The 26,183-nt window shown below is 36.7% G+C and overlaps 3 protein-coding genes across 3 annotated transcripts; all 3 read right to left on the bottom strand.

The window, feature by feature from the left end:
• Positions 1 to 3,865: 3,865 nt before the first annotated feature.
• LOC132273502 (phylloplanin-like) lies at positions 3,866 to 5,156 on the bottom strand. Its single transcript, XM_059774458.1, has 2 exons — positions 4,828 to 5,156; positions 3,866 to 4,379 (listed from the first exon to the last, which is right to left on the bottom strand). The coding sequence occupies exons 1-2, from the start codon at positions 5,006 to 5,008 to the stop codon at positions 4,090 to 4,092; spliced, it is 471 nt and encodes a 156-aa protein (XP_059630441.1). The 5' UTR covers positions 5,009 to 5,156; the 3' UTR covers positions 3,866 to 4,089.
• Positions 5,157 to 6,307: 1,151 nt separating this feature from the next.
• Positions 6,308 to 14,640, bottom strand: LOC132275299 (eukaryotic translation initiation factor 2 subunit gamma-like). The gene is made up of 9 exons (XM_059776761.1): positions 14,537 to 14,640; positions 12,278 to 12,412; positions 12,075 to 12,136; positions 11,152 to 11,264; positions 10,970 to 11,072; positions 10,069 to 10,296; positions 9,759 to 9,977; positions 7,733 to 7,993; positions 6,308 to 6,872 (listed from the first exon to the last, which is right to left on the bottom strand). The coding sequence occupies exons 2-9, from the start codon at positions 12,381 to 12,383 to the stop codon at positions 6,570 to 6,572; spliced, it is 1,395 nt and encodes a 464-aa protein (XP_059632744.1). The 5' UTR covers positions 12,384 to 12,412; positions 14,537 to 14,640; the 3' UTR covers positions 6,308 to 6,569.
• An 8,800-nt stretch (positions 14,641 to 23,440) lies between these two features.
• LOC132273499 (uncharacterized) lies at positions 23,441 to 24,318 on the bottom strand. Its single transcript, XM_059774454.1, has 2 exons — positions 23,906 to 24,318; positions 23,441 to 23,812 (listed from the first exon to the last, which is right to left on the bottom strand). The coding sequence occupies exons 1-2, from the start codon at positions 23,987 to 23,989 to the stop codon at positions 23,450 to 23,452; spliced, it is 447 nt and encodes a 148-aa protein (XP_059630437.1). The 5' UTR covers positions 23,990 to 24,318; the 3' UTR covers positions 23,441 to 23,449.
• Positions 24,319 to 26,183: the final 1,865 nt, after the last annotated feature.

Raw genomic sequence — 26,183 nt, 5'->3', positions numbered from 1 at the left:
GACAGTGGTATTGGCACATAAAGATGATACATGTACTCAATGGACGTTGATATGGACAAACACTTTGGGGTCCATTCCCCTTGTAGTTATGAGGGTGAAAAAACAAGGACATTTAATCAGCCTCTCCATTATAGTGAAATTCAGTTGTATCAAAAGATTTTGGACTTGTATCAGGGCTTTTACTGTTGCTTTAACTACTCACTTAATTGTACAAATTTTGTATACTATATATGAATATTGAGAAGTAGAGATGCATGCTGAGTTGTACAACCCATATCAAACCCTTATAACGTGTGTGAATTGGGATCCTTCTAATGCTGTATCACAGTGAATTTTAGCTTTGAGGAGTCGGAGTTCTCTTTATACAACACGTGTGTAAATTAAAATTCGTTGGATGCAGTGCAACAAAGGATCTCAACTCTAAAGAGTCTGAATTTTCTTCAAACATCTGAATTGAGATTCGTTAAATATGGTACAATAAAGAATCTCAATTCTAAAGAGTCAAAGTTCTCTAATGTACGTGCACAATACAGTATTGTATTGTGTGCAATAATTTATTTTGAGCGTACAACACAATATATAAAGACGATAACACAATTATTTTGAGGGCGTTGAATGCCTCCACATTTAACTCACTGATATACCCATATTTACCTTTAAAAAAACTAGAGTAAGGGACCCATTGGAATTTTCCTAAACAAAAACTGAGTTACAAAAGCCTAAAAATTACTCCCTCCGTCCCTTATTAGTTGTCCTCTTTGAAAAGTCAAAACATCTTTTCTTTATATTTTTATCATGGTCCTTTATCTTTTTAAAAAATTTCAAACTTTGTAACTATATATATTTAAATTAAAAATGATAATTTGATAATTTTAAAAGGGGACAATGCATTAATTGCATGTCCCCTTAAAAAGTTATAAAATAAAAAATGGACAATTAATAAGGGACAGAGATAGTAGTAGAAAACAAATGCCAAAATCAGATTTGAAAAATCAATGCTCGGTGCTTTCTTTTTCAGCAAATTGTTGGGATTTAATCAGTATTAAATTTTCAACTCAATATAAAACTTTTTGGGCTTTGTCAGGGGCAACCCAAGCCCAACTTATAAAATACTACTTATTGATAATGGGATTATCAAGATATTAACAACCCAAATCCAACTTGGTCATAACTCGAATCTAACCCAAGTCTAACCAAACCATCCTAAATCTAACAACATCACCGGATTTTTTTTTTTTTAAATGAGGTTAGTTTGGTCTCTTCGTGTTGGGCTCATTCTTGGGTTTGAGTGATTTATACATTAATAATTCTACAGGTCAATGGTAGGTTTATTTTTGATTTCTTTGATCAAAATTTTGTTTTCATAGTCAAATATCTTTTTGATTAATTCCCATGACATTGCAGAACAAAAGAAAAACATCTTTCCTATTCGAACCCCATCATACCTTGTAGTTGTACTTTGTACCAACAAAATGTAGCATTCACTTTTGATATTTGTCTACCCAATTACAAGATGATAACATGGCCCCTACTATAAAATTTGGTAAAGCTCTTTTCCATCACATCTAAGTTCACAATCCCTGTTTTTTTTTTTTGGGTATTCTTTTCTTTGTTTTTTTGTACTTTTTTGTTTTCGAGTCCAGTCAAAATAGACAATTTATTCAAGAGAGAACTTTTTTTGATTTTTTTTTATTTTTATACTTCAAATCAGGTAATTTATTTATAATATTTTTTATTTTATTTTTTGGGTCTGGGACGGTCAAAGAGACCAAAAATATTAAAGATGCTAAAGGGAATGCAAGACTAATCATATTTAGAAGGGCATTTGTGTAATTTAAAAATAAATAATTATTCACTTGTAAAGTTAAGATTAAAAGAATCATTTTATTTTGAATTGGAGTGCAAATGTAAAAATAGTGGAGTGCTGACTGCACCTTCTTTTATTTATTACATTCTTCATTTGAATCTGATGTGGAATAAAGACCCTTTAACACTTTTTATTTTTTGTTTCCCTGCCTCTTAACACCTATACTTGTTTTTTTTTTTTTTTTTTTTTTTTTTTTTTTTTTTTTTTTTAATTATTAATGTTAATAACAATTGAGAATTTAACCACAAAATTTACGTTTTAGAACTCTTATAACTTGTGTTAATAAACTATATTTTTTGCTCATCATTCATAATTATATTAACACATAGCAATTCCCTAAACTTGATGCTTATGGCTTCTAATTGCTAGTATAGTTGAGGATAATAGAGAAAGACAAAAATTTTATTCCCTACAAAGCCTTTTAATGGAAAAGATATTTTATAAAGAGAAGAAATTTTAAGCAAGAATTATATACATATGAGTAACTTCAAAAAAAAAAAAAAAAAAGAAGAAGAAGAAGAAGAAGAAGAAGAAGATATAACAGAAAAACAGAAAAGTAAATGAAGCGGAAATGATAATTTTGTCTAAAAAAAAAACGTATTGCATTTAATATGTCACATGGGACTTGGTATTACGATTAGTGTATTGCCACGTAAAAGTTCGTTTATATCGGCATAAGAAAATTGTCAAAAATATCATTTTTCTATGGCAGTGCTATATTTAGCAAAAAAAAATAATAATAATTAATTAATTCAAAATTGCATCACAAATGGTAACCCACCCACGAGCCACGTCACTCTCTTATCATCCTTATGCTAATTTTTCTCTTTCAATATTCTGTTTCAAAAAGTGTTAAGTTAGCTTCAAAAGTTTGGCAAAAATGATACTTTCTCAATTTTCAAAGTAAAAGTTTGCGCCAAAAGTTCGACAAAAATGATACTTTAGATTAATTATTTGGTGCACGCGGACATTGATTGTATTTTTTTTTCTTAGATTAAGTGTATCGGATTCACAACACACGCACTATTAAAAGATTGTATTTTTTTTTTCTTAGATTAAGTGTATCGGATTCACAACACACGCACTATTAAAATATTGTATTTTTTTTTCTTAAATTAAGTGTATCGATTCACAACACATGCACTATTAAAAGATTGTATATATTCAATAATAAACTCATGGTGTATTTTAAAAAGCTCAACATAATCATGGGTTACCAAAAAAGAATTTTCCAATTCAAAAAGTTTTTTTTTTCCATTAAATTTTAAAAATATTTTTTGATTAAAAGTTAAAGTTGGTAGCTATCATTCAAAAATAATAATAAATAAATAAATGATACACAAATTAATCATAGAAAATGACGAAAAGATAATCTCTGAAGGACCAAAAGATAACTATTGAACATGACTAAATAAGATTTCATCTTTTCCTATTCATCTTTTTGAGTCAATTAATACTTTTTTGTTTGGAGTACTAAATCGGTTCCTCAGGATTGGTATTGAAGAAAATTAAAAATAAAATTATGACTAAATTTTTTCAATTCCATTATCAAAGGCGGAATTGATGAAATCGACTTAGGCCTATAACACAAACAAGTGACACAACCATTATTGGACTGCAATCGGGCTCATTGGGCCGGATTTCAGGCCGAGTCACACACTGTTGGATCATACTGCATCATATTTAGGAAAAAGGCCGGTATATTTCGTGAATCAATTGTTTTTCCATCTCCAAAATACCCTCCCTTTTTAAAAATTATTTAATAGAAAAGAAGTTCAAAATGTTACTGTGCCCCTGTCCACTGAGCTATAAATGTCTCTGATAATACTTTGTTAGTCAATGATGGATCAATGCCTCCATATCAAAATTTGAATATGATTTCAAGATCAAGTTTGAGTCACTAATCCCATCATCAATAGCACCACTTTTGATACTGAATTACAATTGATAAATATTAATTAGAGTTTTTTTCAAGCAAAAAAAGATTTATATATTACATTTTATTAGTGACCAAGAGTCGTTACACAAGCTTGTTATTACAACTTTTCAATATTTATGGATAGAGAACTTCAAAGTTCAAACATAAACTTGCAAAGATACATATATAGTTAAGACAGTACTGATCCATAATACAATTGACCTTATTCATGGACAATATATCAAACTACATATATATATATATATATATATATATATATATATGAAATCAAGCCTTTAATGCATCAAGGAAGGCTAGGAAGGAATTGGAATCCGGCCGGGATAACGTTGGCGATACTGAGGAGACCTTGAACGGTGTTCCCAACGAGCTGTAAAGCCGATTGGAGACCCCCCACCGATGGCAGGCTCACGTTGCAGGTGGACAGCGGCGTGTTGACTACTAATTTGCAGTTGGTGAGTAGCGAAGACAGAACAAACTGAAGGGGGTCCAAGAGGATAGAAAATAGTCCAGCCCCATTGGTGGTTGCACTAGCAACCACATTTCCAGCTCCACACTGCATTTGCACCAATGCATCTGCAACACACATATATGCATTTATATTCATGTAGTGTATAGTAGAACCTAAAAAGTGAAAATTTGAAACTAACAAAGTACTAGCTAAGTGTTACAGGGGTAACATCTCTGTACGACGCTATGGTGCATGGACGACATACATGTGTGTTGGCAGGCGGAAGCGAATGACTGGAATGGTTCCAGGGAAGGGGCAGGGTCTCTCTCGATAGCAAATGCTATCGCCTCTACAAACTGGTCGGAGACTGAAGCCGTTCCCTGATGAAGGCCAAAGCAGGCTGAAACCCGCATGAATCTTTTATGGGATTATGGGAAGGTCGTGTTAGGCTGAGCCCCGCGAGGGGTGCCGCACGGGCCGTCCTGCGTGCGAAACTTAAGGCCCGTGACACTAAGTAATATGTACGTATTATGTGTTGCCAACATACATTTGGAAATTTGTGGGATTACTTACTAGGAAAAACTGGGGTTGCAGTGCCATTGACACCCATAGCGCCATTCAAAGTGCAAAAGAGGGTCCCTTGGACGCGGATCAAACCAAGGAGACTGCCGATAAGTCCAAGTTGTGCATTGGCAATTGGGGCTGCTATTGTAGCAACCAAGAGGCAAACAAAAAGGACAGATTTTAAGGCCATGGCTAGCTCTGTCGCGATGCTAATTAACTAACTAGGAGATATATGATTTCAACAATAACACTGTGTTAATTGCTAAGTTGCAAACTGATGATACTTGCAGTGAGTTCTCTGCTTTCCAATTTATAGGCAAGGAGACTCCATGTTACTGCAGTTTTTGTTGACTAAAAAGCCTCTCCCTCTTTCACATTTATACACACACACACACACACACACACACACACACAGAAGTTGAGTGGAGTTTGAATTATGTTCATATAAATGAATTTTAAGCATGCCAGCTTTGTGGGCTTCACCCTACAACCAAAATCTATTGCACCCCCCTAAGCTTCATTGGCATGCTTCTTTTAGGCCCATTTGAAAACTTCCCTTTCTTCTTTTTCACATGCAACTTGAGTTCAATAGATGGTCCATGGTGCTACATTTCTTCAAATTGAGGTAATTGCTCTAAACATTTGCATATACAATGACATATAAAAAAAACACTCAAGAGAAAGTTCAAGTGTTTGTTATATATATATATATGTATGTATGTATGTATGTATGATTATAGGGATTTTGTTTTGATAAATTATATGATATCGAATATTATAGGACTTATTTTAGATATCTAGAAATTTAGAGGGTGTTAAGTTGTTAACATTCTTAATTAATAACCCTTATTTTTTTTCAGAAAAGGACACGTATATATAGGTCTCTAGCTCTACAACTACAACAAACTAGCCTTGGGTGAATCTCCATTAGCTGAATTTGATGAAACAGTCAATTCAAAAGGGTGGTAGCCACTGGCATCGGTGTAGTCCATGATCAGGCAACTTGCAAGAGAACAAAAATGTAAATGAAGTGAATGTGAGACTGATAATGCATCCGTAGGAATGGCTAACGACATGTGGATGTAATCACTAAGATACGTGAGATCCTATGGAGAAGGCAAGTGGATGTGAAATGAAGAAGTGTAGTCTACAAAGACAAAGACAATCATATTGTATGAGTAAAGAGACGTGTAGCCCGTAAAGACAATAAGACAATCTGACAGAGGTGTGTAACCCGTAAAGACAATCTGGCGAGGGTGTGATACAACAAAGACAATCTAGCAGAGACGTGAAGCCCGTAAAGACAATCTGGCGAGAGAGTGATACAACGGATAACTCATCCTTCTATCAATAACAACTTGGTGAATTTATATTATTTTGAAAATTTTTATTTCTCGTAATGAAAATGATTATCCAACTATAATCATGACTTATATTCCTTTTCCAAACTAAGAACTGAACTTCTTTTCGATTCATGCGGGTGAAAAAATTTCATATAACATAAACTGCCGCAAGCTCATCAGGAATAATTAAATCTAAGTCCAAGCCATGAAGTGTTGAATCATCAGAAGATAACATTAAAGGGTAAAAAAAAAATTAAAACAGTTAAAACAACTCAACCATGTTTCCTTCTCCACCTGACAAATATTGTTCCCAGCAATTGTCTGCCCTCCCACATCTTCCCTAAATCTCTATTCTTCCCTTTTACTAGTTTTTCTTGCTTCTTGTGTTCTCTCCTTGTTACTCTTCAGTCAAAGGGGGCACGGAGGGACATCAAGGGTGGTTCCAGCCTGAATCTGGCCCCATCCAATAAGACGCCAATGCTTCTCAATTCGTCTGCTCAGTGCAATCTTCTCCCCCTTGGTGGTGCACACTGGAGAAGTGAGTTGCAACTTGGCCATATCATTCTTCACGGCAAGAACTCGAGCCCCTGTTGACATGGACCCTATATTCAACATCAAAATCTCCCCCTTCGCCAGCTTTGAGACCCTTCCCTGCTTCTCCGAGCCCTTGGTCCTCACACCCACAAGTCGCCATAGAAGGAAGAAATTAACCTGACCAGAGAGCGGAAAGTTCAGCACCACAAACCAAATGGACAGGACATACAAATCAAAGCTATCTCCATTTATTCTCCACAGCTTGGTAGAATAATGTCACTAAGGGCACATAGAAGAACAAACATGCAATTGAAAATTTAATAAATGAAGTGACCTCATAAAACTCTTGACTGAGGAGGCTATGGCCTTAAATAGAGCAGAATATAAATATGGGATTCATGTAGCTGACCCCAAGTAATTGGGAGAAGTCTTGGCTGCTGCTGTTGTATCATAAACTCCTAGCAGGATATTATGGATGCAGCAAAGGAGCTTGTTTGGAAAGTTTCCAGCAAACAATGTTGAATTATTCAAATAGGGTCAAAAACAAACTAGAACAGAACACCCAGACACAATGCACACAGATAGACAGACAGACACAGGCACACACAGATAGACAGACACAACAAAGGCAAAGGCACGCACATGCATGCCCCCTCCCCCCCAAAAAATATATATATATATATAGATACGCACCCACCCAAAAAAGGGCAGAAAGGAAATAAAATAAGTTTTACAGGCACTTGCAACAACGATTGAAAGAAATTGCTCGACACATGCACATCCCAAACCAGAAGGGGAAGGGAAAGTGAAAAAATAAAAGATTTTACAAGAACCTCTGGAGTGTGATCTATAGAAATTGTGTGATGCAAAGTACTCCCGTGAGCAAAGAATTGGCAAAACAAATGGTTTTACAAGAACTTCCGAGTATGATCTATAGAAATTGTGTGATGCAAAGTACTCCCATGAGAAAAGAATTGTCAAAACTATGTTTAATCAGTTCAAATAGTCTGTGGCAGAAAAGCATTTTAATCTATTACCTCCAGTTCGATATAAACTTCAGGCAGTGACCCAACCTCCCCAAGAACCTGACCGACCAATCTATCAGCACGAGTCAAAGTGGGGTCCATAGTAGTGCCAACCCCAATTAAACCCCCTGGGACTGCAAACTGCAGCTCATTTTGCTCAGCATATAAAGAAACTATTCTAGTATAGATCGGGGTGCATTTGACATTGCCACTTTCATCTCTTACTACAATCCCAGGCCGAATTTCAATGAACTGATTTACCTTTAAAACACCCTGCATAAAACAAATTTGCCCAAGTCATTCATCATGCATAGAATATTAAGATCTTAAGTTCCAAAAACTATCTTGCACAAAAATTGCAGATTCTTTCATCAAGGAACAGATTGATGAGGCCTTATTTAACTGCTGGCTCAATGTAAAGACATACACAAGGGTGGTGAAGATGTGATGTTCCAAATTAGTGGAATAGAGGTCAGCTGTCTTCAATAACATGAAGTTAGTAATTAAGTTCGCAGACTTATATTTTTCTAGTTATCCAATCTCATTTATAGGATATAATGTAGACCTAAGATATCATTTTAGCCTTGAGAAGCAACACAACATTCCTTCTTAATCGTTACAAAATGTTTGTGGCAAACACAATTTGGTTATACTTGTACACCTGGTATGCCAGAGATGAACAGCACAATAAGATAACATAATAAAAGCAGAAAATGGCATATTTATTACAATAGAAGAGGTTTCCTACAACATTCCTCACTATAAATAGTCATTCTGCGGCGAGCTAAATACCTTGAATCAAAATGAGACAAAATGACTGACATATAATGGTAACGATAGATATTTGAAAAACCACAGATACAGATGTTTTATCTTGTCTTACTATTTGTTTTATGAAATGGCATACATTATGAACATCTTTGTAAGTAGTAAAACAACTATTTTATTTGAAATTAGTGAATAAAAATATTTACATATCACGTTATGGATAATAAAACATATCTACTTGTATCAACAGGTTATTCAAATAAGGAGGGAAAATTTGTAGAAGTAAAATCCAAAAAAAAATTTGTAGAAGTGGCAAAAGAATTTCAGAAGGAAAAAAAAATGCAACAAATCAATTTCTTTGTAGAAGGTGAGACACCGAGATTCTTTGCTACATAATATTTCGTTGCAAATAATTGTCATGTGTTTTCATGAGATGACCGAGTTTTTATCAAAGAAAAAAATTAACGAATTAAAATATTGTGATTTACTTTTTGCAGACATATTGTCACAGTAAGCATAAACATATTATTCTCATTAGGTACAATCGGTCTTCAATAGCAATGGAGGTTTTAAGGTTTCTGTGACAAGATGTTTTGTTGAAATAAATTACCGATTTGAGAAGAAATATATTTCGCTGCAAATAATTCCAATTTTGCAATGAAATCTGGCGGTTATCATTAATAATTATCTACACCCAGTTTTGTCTGATGACTTCAAAACAAAAGGTTTTTCATCGCAATTATTATTATTTTTTATTCTAAAGAGAAACTATTCTGTTTCCCAGAGGAGAGAATAAAAAGAAAAACTTTCTTAGTAATGCCATATGAATTTTTTTGCACTTGTCTCAAGTGGAATACACGCACAGCAGAACCCATATGTAAACAAACAGCACAAATTGTACTTATGGCCTTCATGTGCAGTCAGGGATGGGCCCAGTAATTCTTATTTGCAGGGGCCAAATTAGTAATGTGAAAATAAATTTTACAATATGATCTTTTCTTGACATTAAATTTTTTGGAAAGTAGATCTAAATAAGAATATTTATATATTAATTAGAGTATTTTATAAAATAAGAAAATAATAGAGATAGGAACTATATTTGGAATTATTTAACATCCCTTTAAATGTGGACTTCTAAAGATAAGAAGTAAAAGTCTCAAATTGAGATTTTTTATAAATTTTGGGGGGGTGGGGAGTGATGTCCCCACATAGCTCCGCCCCTCTGTGCAGTGTTTTACATGTCTTTAGAGTAATAAAAGAGCAAACATACCCTGAGGATGCTTCCCCCAGCAACACCGCCTTTTATTTCCTCGACCTCCGAACCAGGCTTATTGACATCAAAGGATCGGATTACGATCATATTAGGTGGCGAGACAAAATTCCTCTCTGGAACAGGTATCTTTTTCACAATATACTCACACACAACATCAATATTATATTTTAACTGAGCAGAAATTGGTACCACTGGTGCACCTTCAGCAACAGTTTTCTGCAAGGCGAAAGTCAAAAGTTTCAGTTTTAGGCTATAAAATTGATAATGAAGAAATATTTTTTTGTCCTGACATTCAAAAGCAACTGACCTGGATAAATTTTTGGATTGCATCATTCTGATTGATGGCTAAATTTTGCTGCACCAGATCAACTTTATTTTGAAGGATAATTATATGTTTAAGTCCTATAATTTCAACAGCAACAAGATGCTCAGCAGTCTGCGGTTGGGGGCAGGTCTCATTAGCAGCTATTAGAAGTAAAGCTCCATCCATTATTGCAGCACCATTGAGCATGGTAGCCATGAGAATGTCATGCCCCTATAGGAGGAAAGGACAAAAAGGAACATCAGGCTAAATGAGAAATTCAAAGATGTTGAGCATTAAATTAGTGGTGTTACAGGCTTACAGCAGAATTTAGCATTGTAGGCGAATAATAAGTGCCTAATTTCTCCAGAAACCTTTTAGAAGGCATCTGAGCTTTATTTTTCTTATATATATATATATATATAATGCCATCCAAGCTTTATAGAAATAAAAAACATATTGGATGACAATATTATTTCTCCAAGACCACAAAAAAAAAAAAACCCATAAAGATTGAATAGTAGCATTTGAAAGGTTTGAACAACCTATGCCCTCTTTTACAGGCAGCACAAACATACACAGTTGTAGCCACTCACTCTTGGGGATATAGACAGTACTTGTAGGTTAAAAGGGAGGTGTAGGATCCAAAAATGCCAAAGGGTGTCTATCTCAAATAACTATCATATAATTTACAGCTTAACAGCATGATTTCTTATGACGTATGATCCATCCATAATAGAATTAAGGGAGTATAATAGAATATAATGTTATATTTGGAGTTTATCAATACATTGGCAACGCAAAATAATAAAATGGTTTTTTTTAGGGAGTATAAATGGTTGAATCCATCAAAAAAAATTATATAGTCTGCATACAAAGGGAATTTTTTAGGTAATAAAAATCTTACTGGGCAATCTACAAAAGACACATGTCTCAGTAGTTTCATCCTGCACTTTTCAAATCCAGGCACATCACATAACGGACTATCTTCCTTTCCGCTTCCATAAGCTCTGCAGAAACATTTTGTAATTTACACTAAAACCCAAGGATGCTGTTAAATAATTAACATGTTTTTGAAGAAAGACATACTTGTAGCACATGGGTCGAGGGCACCGTTCATCTTCACATTTGTATATCTTTGCATTTGCATATCCAAGCTTAATAGTAATGTTGCGCTCAAGTTCATTTTTAAAACGAACAGTCTGCAAATAATATTAAAACATCAGAGAAACTACTATTTATGCATGTAAACACTTAACAAAACAACTGAAGGTCAACACTACTTTGCTGCCTCCTTATGCAAGAAGTAAGCACTCAGAGCATTAATTTTATTGAACATCCAATACCAACAGACAGTGTTCAACTAAAGTAGATATGGACGTACTACGTTGAATAAGAAACAGAAGGTACTTGCTTTAACCGGATTGAAAGTCGCGAGATCGCATGAAATAAATAAAAGCTGCCCAAATATAAATCTCCTGATTTTTTGACAGGATAGCCCTTTTGTAAATAGAAATTGAAGTACTAATAAGGAAGACATGTCAGGTAGTTATTCAACTGAAGTGATTTGGATTGAGGAAAAATGGTAATTCGTGTCCTTTTCAAATGAATGTGAGTTATCAAGCTATATGATATTAGCACTTCATCAATAGTAACTAGTTATTCGACTCTTAATAAATTAACATCATCATCATTTGAATCTCACTTCAGTTGTCCTTTGTCCACTATTCTCCTTATTCCCTAAAACTTTATTCATGGTAAGAGTGTACTTCTTGTCCTCTTCCCCTTCAAAAGTACAGCAGCATGTCTTTATAACATCTTCTATCACATAATTGCAATAAATGAATAAATAAAGGAAAGTGAGAATCATCACCAAAGTTAGTGGTGGCTTTAATAAATCCATAAATTTAAGTGACAAGCTGGTCATAAGTACAAGTACATTAATGTGTGTGCTCATAGAAGAAATGCACTGCAATAAGCAATATAAAAAAGTAAGAGCAAAAAGTAGTCACCTGAACGCCAGATATCGCTTTTACCACTGTTGACTTACCATGTGCCACGTGACCAATTGTGCCTGATAAAATATAGTTTGAGCTAACGCATCAGTATCAAATATAAAATAATAGATCTTAACCTTCACCAATTTGATGTTAATGAGGACATTAAGATTATAAAATCATGAAGCCATAACATACATAACGTATGATAAAATTACCAATATTTATTGTAGCCTGACGAGAAATAACTTCAGGTGAGAGCGGATGTAACTGGGTCACATCCAGCTGGCTTAAATCCTGCTCCATCAATCCTTTTTGAGACATCTTCACACTAGTTGAGTTGATTTGCACTCCTACATAAGAAAACAGTGCCATTTACAATATTCAGTACAATGGGGAAAAATGAATATTTAGAGGGAGGGAGGGAGAGAAAGATACATGTTAAAGACCTTAGCTAGCTTGCTTTGTTCATGCTGACAGAAACTAGTGAAGTAAATAAAATCATATATTGCATTAAAATCACACGTCCATATACCAAAAAGTTCAAATCACTGGTAGAAGCTAATAATTTAATCCAAACCCAAGTACTGAACACTTATTACAATGCATAAACTTCTAGTCAAACTTAATTAAGACTGAAAGTGACTTTACCTTTCAATGTTCTTGAAAAAAGGCCAATGATGTGTCTAAATTATGATAGAGGTGTATCTTTATCGAAGAACATTCCTTGATAACTAAATCAGTCGACAATTTGAAAGCATAGACGGTAAGCAGTCATAACTTGAATCCATTATAATAAACAATTACTATATAAAAAAAATTTAAGAACATCCCCATTATTAAGTAAAAATTGAGGGAATGTTCCACTAAAGTGTATTCATGTTACTAATTCGAACTAACAAATTACAAACCAGGTTAATGATGAGATCAGAGATTCATTACTTGCTATGGGATTGTACAATTGAATCTTAAGGTTTTGACTAAGAAAATATGCTTTTCTTAAGTTCTTAACACTTCATATTCGTATTAGTTAAAAATCAAATAAATCCATCACTAGGCGAGAATCACCATTTCCGGGTGAATTAAATTTGCATCCCTGATTTGTGGCTCTATTCACTTTGACTCCTCTAAGCAATGCACCAATTTGCCCCTTAAACGTTTAGGAGAAGTAACTTAATTAAAGGATATGTAAATACTCTCTAACTATTAAATTATTCATTTGCAATAAAAAATATATATCTTTTTCACCAAATTAATTATGATCTTAGGAGCCTCTATCACGAGCATAATCTTCAAAAAGCCCAATACAAAGGCCTTCATAATGACACGCCCACCACTAGTGCAGCTTCAATGGAGGGACTAGTAGAGAGAGATGAAAAAGTACAATGGCATTGGTAAACTCCTACAAAAATTAAGAGGAATGGCAAATTGGTCCATTTAGTAATTTAAACACGTCAGAAGCTGGACAAATGCACATTCCCATTGTTTTCATTGATGGGCTATCAATAGAGAAAAGAAAGTGAAATCCTAAAAAGTTAAAGGGAGCAAATTATAATAATTGAAAGTTCAAGAGGTCAAACTACTACTACCCTTTTAGTTCACAGGGTGGAAGTGTAGATAACCCTATTCTTTAACAAAGTGAAAATCACCATATTGAAAGCGATAAAGAGAGCACTAACATATGCCAAATTATGGAATGCAGCTCTAACTCCAATCATTTCATGAAAGTCAAATCGTTGGACCATTAGTACATTCAATAGCACAGCTATTAATCTCATATAGAATAGTCATTATACTCAACTTAAATCTGTTCAACCATTTAAAATAACCTAATGAATCGCATCAAAATTTGTTGAAAGTGGTATCATTATTCTTCAATATCCCAAAATTACATTGTATTTTTGAACCAACTGAAACTGCCCTTGCCTTCCAAACCCTAATAAGAAAATGTCTTTAAAGGGTTCAGTATAGAACAGAACTGTGCTAAGATGGCAGAACATCCCATGTCCCCCCCTTTTAAATACTCAAATTTCCGAAAAACAAAAGAGAGCCAGTGGACGCTATCTATTATGAGAAATTCAACATTCATGGCTTCCCAGATCTATCTATTTTACACAACAAAGGAACAGACCGATATCCAATCCAACGGCCATCAACTCAAATCAAATCAAGATAACAACTCAATATACTTGACTACACTTAAGCTAGGTGATGATGCTTCAAATTAAGTAACATGGCTTACCCGTGAGTCTGTAAATTTGTATGAATTTGTGTGTGTATATTAATATATATAATTCAAGAAAACAAGATAAAAACAAACACCGGAATACCAATACCGATTGTTACAAAATATATAAAATATGATACATAAAAGAATCAATAAATGGAAAGTAAACCATAAGACAGGAATCGATCGAAAGAAATCAGAAACAAGAATAGTATTTCCATGGAAGAATCGAGTAGATAAAGTGACGAACCTGATTCAAGCCTCCTAGGGCTAAACTGGCGAGAGAGGTTCTGCTGGACTGCGTATGAAATGAAATCTTCTCCTACTGCGGAAGGCTGAAAACTTAGCAGTATATACATAGAAATGTGTAGGGTGTGAAAACTAGTTAGTCAAAGAGCCCATATGTAAGCCCAATGTAGGCCCAACCCAACGCTTGTTGATGGTCTGGTGGATAGTTCGCGTGCAAGTGAAGCACAATAATTTATATGGGGATTATTTCGCTTCTGAATAAATACAAAATAAAAATATATATTTTGATTATTTTTTTGCTATTGAAAAGTTACAAGGTGTAACTGACTAATCCCTTTTCTCTAAAAGGAATTCTTACAAAAAAATAAAATAATAATAATAATAAATATACCAGGTCCGGTAACACAGTAATTTATTGTAACTAAGTAAAATTTATATTATGTAATAATCGAAAAAATATTTTTTAAAAAATTGCTATAAATATTGCATCTCCAAAACCCTTTTGACAATCAACACAAATTTTACAACTTTACAAGAAAAAGTTAGACCTGATAATAGTTTTCATCAGTTCTCCTAAAATCAGTCGGTGTTAAGAAGGGCTATAACCTTGAATTTAAACATTATATTGGTGATAATCAGTTCACTATCTGCTACATCAGTCGAGCTTTACTGAGTATACCTTAGTTACCTTGCCAACAATAGATACTATTATTATTTTGTTATTATAGTCTTTTAACTCTTAAATATATAAACTAACACATTAAAGTAGGAGCAAGAAAGCTATTTCAAATTAATTTAACTTCTATTCAATTTTCCCTCTCCTCATTTCAAATTAATTTAACATCTATTCAATTTTCCCTCTCCTCTTCCTTTACTTTGAATGGGAAGGGATCCAAAGAGATGCTGCCTCTCTCATCCCATCCTTTTCCAATTTCTCTTTCTTTACCACAGGTAGCATAATTGTTGCAACAAAGCTAAATATGTACTAAATAATTCAAATTCGGTAAAATTACAAAAAAATTTGGATAAATTACATTGAACTTTCCTGATACTTTGTCGATAAACACTGACACCCTCTTGTTTGTCAAATTACAATTACCTTCCTTTAAAGACCTCTCATTCGTTAATGATCAATACAAAAATATCGATGTTAGCAATTTTGTAACTTTTAAAATTTATTTTTACCTTTGACAGACAAGTTTATTACAATAAAATACAATAGGATAGAAAAGTAAATACAAATGTGACAGAGAAGGTCGTGTAATTTAACAAATAAGAAAGGAGGTCAATTTATATTGACAAAACCTTAAAGGTAGTCAATGTAATTTATTCAAATTTATTGATATTATTTCAGTCCATGATTGATTACTAAGTTATTATAAGGACAAATTATAATTTTAGGAGGGATTATTCTTAGTACAGTGATAAAATTTGGACCCAATTTTTTTTTTTTTTTACATGGACAGATTCGAATATGAAAATTGAAAACATAAAAAGAGCAATGCCACATGGGAGAGCCAGAATGCGACACATTGAAATGACCAAATCATTGTATCCTTCTTTATTCATTTGGTCACATAATGCTGATTTCCTACTTTCATCATATATCTTTATTTTTATTATTATTATTTTTTTTTGGACAACTTGAGTATCTGAGATTTCACCCCGACTAATTTTCTAGAACCCAAAAAGAGTGCCTCCCCACCTCGAATCAGGTAAGTCACTGAGTATGACAGCGGAGGTGTGACCCCAAGTTATTGTAAATTCTTAGTAGAAATTGAACCCCAAACCCAAGCCTAGGTAATTTTACCACTAGGCCAACCCTTGGAGATACGAAGACTTCTTCCACTTTGGCTGTCTGCTCAAAAAATCTCACACTACTGGGCATTGTTGATGTGGTAAGGATGGTGAGCTAGAAATTTTGTACTCATTATAATCCACTAAAATATAAATAAGAATTTGATCTAACATTTGAACATAAATAGCGAGTTTAAATAACCCAATCCAAATATGAAGAAAAAATGTTTATGTTAGCAATTTTGTAACTTTTAAAATTTAATTTTACCTTTGACAGACATGTTTATTACAGTAAAATACAATAGGATAGAAAAGTAAATACAAATGTGACAGAGAAGGTCGTGTAATTTAACAAATAAGAAAGGAGGTCAATTTATATTGACAAAACCTCAAAGGTAGTCAATGTAATTTATTCAAATTTATTGATATTATTTCAGTCCATGATTGATTACTAAGTTATTATAAGGACAAATTATAATTTTAAGAGGGATTATTCATAGTACAGTGATAAAATTTGGACCCAATTTTTTTTTTTTTTACAATGACAGATTCGAATATGAAAATTGAAAACATAAAAAGAGCAATGCCACATGGGAGAGCCAGAATGCGACACATTGAAATGACCAAATCATTGTATCCTTCTGATAGGGAAAAATAACCCTAGCCTATCTTGACTTAACAAAAAAAGGAATTAAATATTGACCGGCCACCAGATTTCTCTAACTCTTAGACGATAATATCTCGTTATTAAGGATAGTCATTCTATTAGATAAGAATGATGACAAATCGTATCTAGGATAAGATTTGTCATGGGGTAAGTTCAAATCTTATCAAGGATAGGATTTCCACGAGGTAGGCTCCATGGGCTAAGGACGATGAAACCCCCTTATCAAGAATAAGGGAAGTGGCTATAAATACAAAGACGACTCGGGAATAAGGTACACACAAAAAAAACTCCTACTAAGCAAATTACTATTAAAATTCTCTATTGAGAATCCTTGCTAACTTGATCGTCGGAGGGTCAACGGCCGGCACCACACCAGTGTTTGACTTTGCCATCCTTATTTTGCAGGAAACGGTGTCGTACTAGACCGCGGCGAAATTCAACCTCAACAGTTGGCGCCGTCTGTGGGAACAGCGATTCCCTTGAATCGATTTATTACTCGTTGGGTATAGACGTTTGCGGTCCGGTATGGTTACCGAAGGAACACCGTCGCAGGGATCTGGTCAAAGGGAAGAGTCGGGTGAAAATCTAAACGTCCCAAATGACCAGACACGATTTGCAGCTTTGGAACTGCAGGTCCAAACTCTGAATCAGGGTATGGACCAGTTGATCCAACAAAATGCAGCACTCCTGTAACACCTTGTTCCACCGGTTCAACAGAGCTTGCCACGCCAAGACCTCTCGAATCTAAACAGGGGTAATGGGAATCTGGAAGAGCATGATACTTATCCTCCCCGACATGAGACCGAAGTTGAACAAAGCCAGGTGGGAAACCGACATAGAGAGGTGATCCAACCCTTTTTTCCACAGAGTTCCCGACCCCATGAAGACACGACTGTCATTGAAAAGACCGAAGAAATTTCCCACGTTGACCTAGAGATGCAGGATCTCAAGGCAAAGATGGAGGGTGTGATGCAGGCCATGGAGGGAAAAGGCATTGCAGCCATAGATGGTTTGGTGCAGAAAACCAATTTGCCATTCAGCCCCTCGGTTATGAAATGCCCTTTGCCAAGCAAATTTAGAATGCCCACAATTGAGAGTTTCGACGGAACTAAAGATCCCCTCGACCACTTGGAGACTTTTCAGGCGCTTATGCACCTACACGCGATGCCGGATGAGATCATGTGCAAGGCTTTCCCAACGACTCTTAAAGGATCAGTACGGGTATGGTTCAACAAACTAAAGCCAGGAACCATCGAAACCTTTGAAGAATTGAGTAAGGGCTTTGTGGGCCATTTCATTGCTGGCTAGAGGCATAGAAGGCCGGCTACCCACCTCTTTACTGTGAAGCAACAGAAGGGAGAGTCACTGCGAGATTACATTAGTCGTTTTAACACGGAGATGTTACAGGTGGAGGAAGCGGATGACAAGGTGGCCCTAGCCGCCTTCATGGGAGGACTTCAAACCTTAAGATTTCTCTTCTCTTTATCAGAGGAACCTCCTACCAACATGGCCGAGTTATTGGTTCGAGCTAAAAGACATATGAATGCTGAAGATGCAATGATTGCGAGAAAGGGAAAAGAAGGGGAGGATAAGAAGTCAGACAAGAAAAGGCCGGCCCTGACGATCAGAGATAAAAAGGAAACCAAGTATAAGAAACCCATGGTCAACCAGAATGAAAGGGCATCTCGCTATAAGAACACGGAGAGGTATACAAATTACACTCCTTTAAATATGCCGATAGATCAAGTTTTCCTATAGATCCAGGATGAACCATATCTGAAGTGGCCACCGAAGTTGAAGTCAGATCCGGTAAGGAGACCTCGTGATAAGTATTGCAGGTTCCATAAAGACCATGGGCATGCTACAGAGGATTGCTTCGACTTTAAAGATCAAATTGAGACTCTGATCCGAAGGGGGCACATGCGAAAATTTATTGTGGGGAATGACAGAACCGACATTAACCCACTAAGAGCAGACCGAGATAACCACCCTCCTGATCAACAACCAATAGGAGAGATCAGGGTCATAGCCGGGGGGTGTGCAGGAGGTGGAGAATCGAGCTCAGCCCGTAAGGCCTATGCAAGGAGAATGCGAAGCTCATCTGAGGTGTGCGAAGTGGGAGTACAGATTCAATATCGAAAGATGCCTCGTTTAGGTGATCCAGTTATTACATTCTCAGATGAAGACATGAAAGATGTGCAGCAAACTCATGACGACCCTCTTGTCGTCACCATGATGATCGCTAACTATAATACTCGGCGAATCTTGGTAGATAATGGAAGTTCAGCTGATATCATTTTTCTTGATGCATTCAGCAAGATGAAGATTGGTAAGGAGAAACTCAGACCTACCAGATCACCATTGGTGGGATTCACGGGAGACAAAGTCTATCTTCTAGGAGCAGTCATCCTTCCTGTTACTGCAGGAACCAGCCCAAAACAAGTCACTGTCATGGTCGACTTCCTGGTGGTGGATTGTCCATCTGCTTACAATGTCATCCTAGGAAGAGCGACCTTAAATTCGATGAAGGCTATCACTTCGACTTATCACCTATTAATGCGCTTCCCTACCGAGCATGGCGTGGGCGAACTAAGAGAAGATCAGTCCATTGCCAGAGAATGCTACGTTGCCTCTCTCAAAGAAAAGAGACAGCAGGAGGCTTTGATTGTCGATAAAGTTGAAGAGAATGAGCAAGACCGGGCTAAGCCAATCGAGGACTTGGTGGAGATATGCTTGAATGACACTGACATAACAAAAAAGGTGAAGATAGGGTCTCTGCTCCCCTCAGAATTCTTATACAGTTCCTCAGATATAATCAAGATGTATTCGCTTGGTCACATGAAGACATGCCCGGTATTAATCCAACTACGATTGAGCATCGATTAAACACAGATCCTACAGTCAAACCTATCAGGCAAAATCGAAGAACATTTGTCGCGGAAAGGAACATGGCTATATCAGAAGAGGTGAATAAGCTTATGAAAGCTGATTTCATCTAGGAGGTTCATTATCCCGACTGGTTGGCCAATGTTGTTTTGGTAAAAAAGGCCAATGGAAAATGGAGGTTGTGTGTAGACTTTACGGATTTAAATAAGGCGTGCCCCAAAGACAGTTTCCCTTTGCCAAGAATTGATATGTTGGTAGAAGGGACAGCTGGCCATGAGCTGCTCAGTTTTATGGATGCATACTCAAGGTATAACCAAATCTCAATGCACACGCCAGACAGAGATAAAACCTCCTTCATCACGGACAGAGGTTTATATTGCTATAAGGTGATGCCTTTTGGGCTAAAAAATGCTAGTGCAACATATCAGCGGCTAGTAAACCTGATGTTTAAGGACCAAATCGGAAGGAATATGGAAGTGTATGTGGATGACATGTTGGTAAAAAACTTGAAAGCTCAAGACCATCTGGTTGATCTACAGGAAACGTTCCAAGTCCTCAGGAAACACCAGATGAAGCTCAACCCAAGTAAATGTGCCTTCGGAGTCTCCTCTGGGAAATTCCTCGGTTACATGGTAAGTAGAAGATTGATAGAAGCTAACCCTGAGAAGGTCCAGGCGATTCTCAACATGCAGTCTCCAACATCGACCAAGGAACTTCAAAGATTGACAGGAAGGATCGCAGCTCTGAACAGGTTGATTTCCAGGGCGACCGATAGGTTTTTGCCTTTTTTCCGTGTGCTCAGGAAAGCTTTTTCATGGACCCCTGAGTGCGAGCAAGCTTTTACAGAGCTAAAGGAGTATCTCACTTCACCACCATTATTGTCGCGGGCGATACAAGGAGAACAGTTGTATTTGTACTTGGCAGTTTCTCCGTCGGCAGTAAGCTCAGCCTTGGTCCGCGAAGAGGATGGAAACCAGAAACCGGTATATTATATTAGTCGTGCATTCAGGGGGGCGGAAGAAAGGTACCCAAGGATAGAAAAGTTGGCATTTGCTCTAGTTATCTCCGCGAGGAAACTCAGGCCTTACTTCCAAGCTCATACAATAATAGTATTGACGGACCAACCACTTAGGCAGGTTCTCCGCAAACCTGATACTTCAGGGCGACTCATGAAGTGGTCGGTAGAACTTGGAGAGTTCGATATCCAATACAAACCCCGAACGGCCTTAAAAGCCCAGGTACTGGCAGATGTTATAGCGGAATTCACACCAGAAGATGGGCCCGAGCATGCTGCAGATAAGCAGGAAGAAGCCGAATCTACTTGGACGTTATATGTGGATGGGTCTGTCAACGCCCGTGCAAGTGGGGCAGGGCTAGTAATTATATCCCCAAATGGGGAATGCATCAAATATGCACTCAGGTTTGGTTTTAAAGCAACCAACAATGAGGCAGAGTATAAAGCCCTCTTAGCAGGCCTCAGGATGGCGAAAGCTTTGGAAGTTGAACGACTAGTAGCATATACTGACTCTCAACTAATAACTGGACAAGTCCAGGGGGAATATGAAGCCAAGGATGAGAAGATGAAGACCTATTTACATAAGATAGAGGATATTAAGGGTTTTTTTAAGAAGTTTTTTATTCACCGGATTCCCCGAGAAGAGAATGCGCAGGCAGACGCCCTGGCTCGACTGGCAACCACAGAGGAAGATAAAGCCATACCCGTGGGATATTTGGATGAGCCTAGCACGGTCTGGGATTGGCCACAGAAAATACACCAGGTGGCCCATGGCATGGAGTGGGCAGAACCCATTATCAGGTACATTGAGAACGAAGAACTACCCCAGGACCGCATGGAAGCACGAAAGATTAGGATGCATGCGGCAAAATATTCCCTCGTTGATGGGGTTCTCTACAAGAAGGGATTTTCTCTACCCTACTTGCGTTGTGTCTCCATTGATGAGGCAAATTACATTCTAAAGGACATACATGAAGGCCTTTGTGGAAATCATGTTGGGGGCAGATCACTAGCGTATAAAGCTATTCGACAAGGATACTTTTGGCCTACTATGAGGACAGATGCACTTGAGTTTGTGAAGAAATGTGACAAGTGTTAAAGATTCGCCAATGTCCCAAAACAACCAGCAGAAAAGTTAACCCCTCTTACAGGGCCGTGGCCTTTTGCCCAATGGGGGACAGACCTCATCGGCCCCTTACCCCAAGGGAAGGGACAAACTAAATACGTAATTGTGGCTATCGATTATTTCACCAAATGGGTAGAAGCTGAGCCATTAGCTCATATTGGAGCGAATGAAGTAAAAAAGTTTTTCTGGAAGACAATAATCTGCAGGTTCGGAGCACCAAGGGTAATTGTGACCGATAATGGGAAGCAGTTTGAAAGTGAGCAGTTCCTCGATTTTTGTAATGAACTTGGGATCAAAGTTCATTTCTCCTCTCCTGCCCATCCCCAAGCCAATGGGCAAGTTGAAGTCACGAATAGGACAATATTGAAGATGATCAAGACGCGCCCAGAAAAGGCTAAGGGCTTGTGGCCTGAACAACTACCCGGAGTTTTATGGGCCTATCGCACTACCGTAAGAACCCCTACTGGGGAGACCCCTTTTGGGTTAGCTTTTGGAAGTGAAGCTGTGATCCCGGTAGAAACAAAGGTTGCTACTTTCAGAACCAAGTATTTTGAACCTCAACAGAACGGAGTGGAACTACGATTAAACCTAGACCTGGTAGAAGAGAAAAGGGAGCAGGCCCAGGTCAAGGTTGCGGCTTACCAACGGATGATATCCAAGTACTACAATGCCCGAGTCAAGCCAAGGAGGTTCGAGCCAGGAGACCTGGTGCTTCGCGAGGTTACCCCGGCTACTAAGGAAAAGGGGGAAGGAAAGTTAGCTCCCAATTGGGAGGGCCCTTATCGAGTAACCAAAAGCAACAGACCGGGGGCATACTGGTTAGAGTCACCTGGTGGGAGCCAGCTTCCCCACCCGTGGAATGCAGAACATTTGAGGAAATATTACCAGTAGGTACTCATGCCAGGCTGTGTTTTATTTTATTATCTCACTTTTAAAAGTGATAGAATGTTTTTAGCTACAATAAAGCAGACCAGTGTGTAACGGATGCTAATATTCAACTATCGATTATTATTTTCGATAGGTCTTTAATAAAATGGTTATTCGTATTTATTGCACGTGTTTCTACTGAATTTTATAAGTCACATAAGGACTAGTGACACATTAAGTCCCCTTCTTTATTAAAAGAAATAAGTGACTTTTCCTTACTAAAGGGACGAGCTGGGTGAAACTCATAAAAATATGTTCCTTCGAAAGAAGGACGGGCTGAGTGAAGCCTGGGAAAGTAAAATGAGTTCTGTATAAGGAAACAACAAGTATGAAACAATACCATGAAAGACAAAAGTAGAGCAACTATTCTCTGGATTCAGAGATATTCTGAAAAGTTTTAAAGGAACAACATACTGAGAAATCAAAAAACCTAATATATGTGTATATATATATATATATATATATATATATATATATATGACTAATACTATGGAATTCAATCTTCCTCTTCGCTCTCACTTAGAACGTCATACCTAGAAAAGTCTATGTCTGGACGATCTTTGCCGACAAGAGCTTTGAACCGGTCAAAACCATCACAGCAAGCCTTGCCTATGAGCACCTTGAATTCATCAGAATTTTTAAAACTCTCCACAGCAGCTAGCTTCTCGAATTCCAGCTTATCAGAGTATTCTTTGGTAAGTTTCACTTTCTCATCTTGAAAGTTTAATTTTGCATTAGTCAAGTCATCTTCTTTTATTTTAAGTGTAGAAGTAACATCTTCATATTTAGCCTTGAGGGAAGCCATCTCTAAGGAAAGCTTCTCGTATTCTTTGGCGATAACAACAGAGTATGTAGTGCCCTATAAATAAATAAATAGTGGCGAACAGTTAAAAATAAATAAATAAATAAACGAAAAAAAAAAGAGATGCGCATAATAAGGGTAAAATCTCACCTGGCTGATTAGATGAAGAAATTTCTTTGAAAGCTCAGATGCTGACAGACTCTGCAATCTGGCAGTGTCGTCTTTTACTACCATTTTATGTAACCTGTCATTCGCGACATTAGCGTCATCGAGAATCGATTCCCCGTGGGAAAAGGCTTGGTTGGTTGATACTGAACAAAAACTTTCGAAACTAGTAGGAACCCCACCAAATCCGCTGAAACCTAGAGGTACAAGAGTAGGACCTGATAACACTCCAGGGCTTGCGGATGTACCATGATTCCCTTCTCCTACCCTTCGTAATTTTTTGGAAGCAGGAGTAGAAGGGAGATTACTTGACCGGACTTGGGCTAGGAGTCTTTTACTGAGCTTCTTGCCTGCATAAAAAGTAATAAGGGAAATACTTAATGAGATATTAACTAAAAATCAATAAGTTCACAAATAAGTATGTTTGTTTTTCTTACCTTTCTCTAAGTGGGTGGAGATTTCCTTTGAGCTATGAGCTCGTACATACAAATCTAAAGCCTCATCAGTTATGAGATCGCTAAAGGTTTTTACTGGGTAAGAAGAGGCATTACCAACATGCTCGGCTTCTGGAATGGAGAGGGTTGGTTTGTCCTTAAATTCTAGGAAAAAGAATAATAAGTTGCACTTAAAAAAATAAATAAATAAATAAATAATAATAATAATAATAATAATCCTATTCATGAACAGTACCCGAGGGTACTATTCCCTCGGGTGCAAAAAAAAAAAATATAATAATAATAATAATAATTTGGAAACTATATACATATAAATCTTACCTGTTGGATCTGAATTATTCCAAATAGTTGGAAATTTCCTGTATGCACCGGAAATAAAGAAGAAACGACTCTTCCAACCTTTATTATTTTCAGGGGTTGCAACAAGGAGGAATGTCTTCTTTGATCTACACTGGAAGTACCAAAAATTGTCTTTTTTCTTCTTGGGATAATAAAAATGCAGGAATTGATTTACTGTTAGACGGCCATTGCCACACTTTCCCCAAACAATCAAACAGCCTATAATAATTCTCCATGAATTAGGAGCAATTTGAGAAGGAGCTATCTTCAGATGAGAAAGAATTTCTTCTACAAATGGATGAATCGGAAAACGCAAGCCCGCAGCAAAAGTCGACTCGAAAAAACATACCTCACCCAAACGAATAGAAGAACATCTATCTTCTGGTTTGGGTTTGTGAAGACGAATAGATGAAGGAATGGAATATTTAACTCTACAACTCTGTAAATTCTCATCCTTCATTAAGGATTCTCCTTCACGAGGAGGTTGCTTGGAAAAAGCAGTCCTTGGTCTTGAGGAGTAATCAACACCAGATTCATCAGCATAGTCAGGATCGAGTTCTTCAACATTTTCAGAGGTTGAGTCCTCGGATTGAGATTCAGTATTCAAGTTAGTTTTCTGCACGAACATGATGAGGTATCGGATATCGCGAAAATAACGAAACCACTTTGGAATTACACCAATAACCTGGTAGAGACAACTTGACCTAATTACGTATCTACAACGATCCACAATAAACTCATAGTTAGGATCTAGTTTGGAGGATTTCAGACCAAAAAGAAAAGGAAGGTAAATAAATAAATATATATATTTATTTATTTATTTATAGGAAAGAAAATTCTTTTTCAAGTAACAGTGAAGTTCTTGTAAAGGAATCCTACTACAATATGGAAGGGGCCTGTAGTAAAAAGGAAACAAATGGAATATAGAAAGTATTTCCTTGGTCCACCACGTACCCAGAAACAGGGGGCAACTGATAGGGAAAAATAACCCTAGCTTATCTTGACTTAACAAAAAAGGGAATTAAATATTGACCGGCCACCAGATTTCTCCAACTCTTAGACGATAATATCTCGTTATTAAGGATAACCATTCTATTAGATAAGAATGATGACAAATCGTATCTAGGATCGGATTTGTCATGGGGTAAGTTCAAATCTTATTAAGGATAGGATTTCCACGAGGTAGGCTCCATGGGCTAAGGACGATGAAAACCCCTTATCAAGAATAAGGGAAGTGGCTATAAATACAAAGACGACTCGGGAATAAGGTACACACAAAAAAAAACTCCTACTAAGCAAATTACTATTAAAATTCTCTATCGAGAATCCTTGCTAACTTGATCGTCGGAGGGTCAACGGCCAGCACCACACCGGTGTTTGACTTTGCCATCCTTATTTTGCAGGAAACGGTGTTGTACTAGACCGCGGCGAAATTCAACCTCAACACCTTCTTTATTCATTTGGTCACA

This window comes from Cornus florida, unplaced genomic scaffold (assembly GCF_030987335.1).
Source record: "Cornus florida cultivar Cherokee Brave unplaced genomic scaffold, ASM3098733v1 CherokeeBrave_3.0.0_Hap2_Chr09, whole genome shotgun sequence".
Lineage (NCBI taxonomy): Eukaryota > Viridiplantae > Streptophyta > Magnoliopsida > Cornales > Cornaceae > Cornus > Cornus florida.
This window is presented reverse-complemented; position numbering and strand designations above follow the sequence as displayed.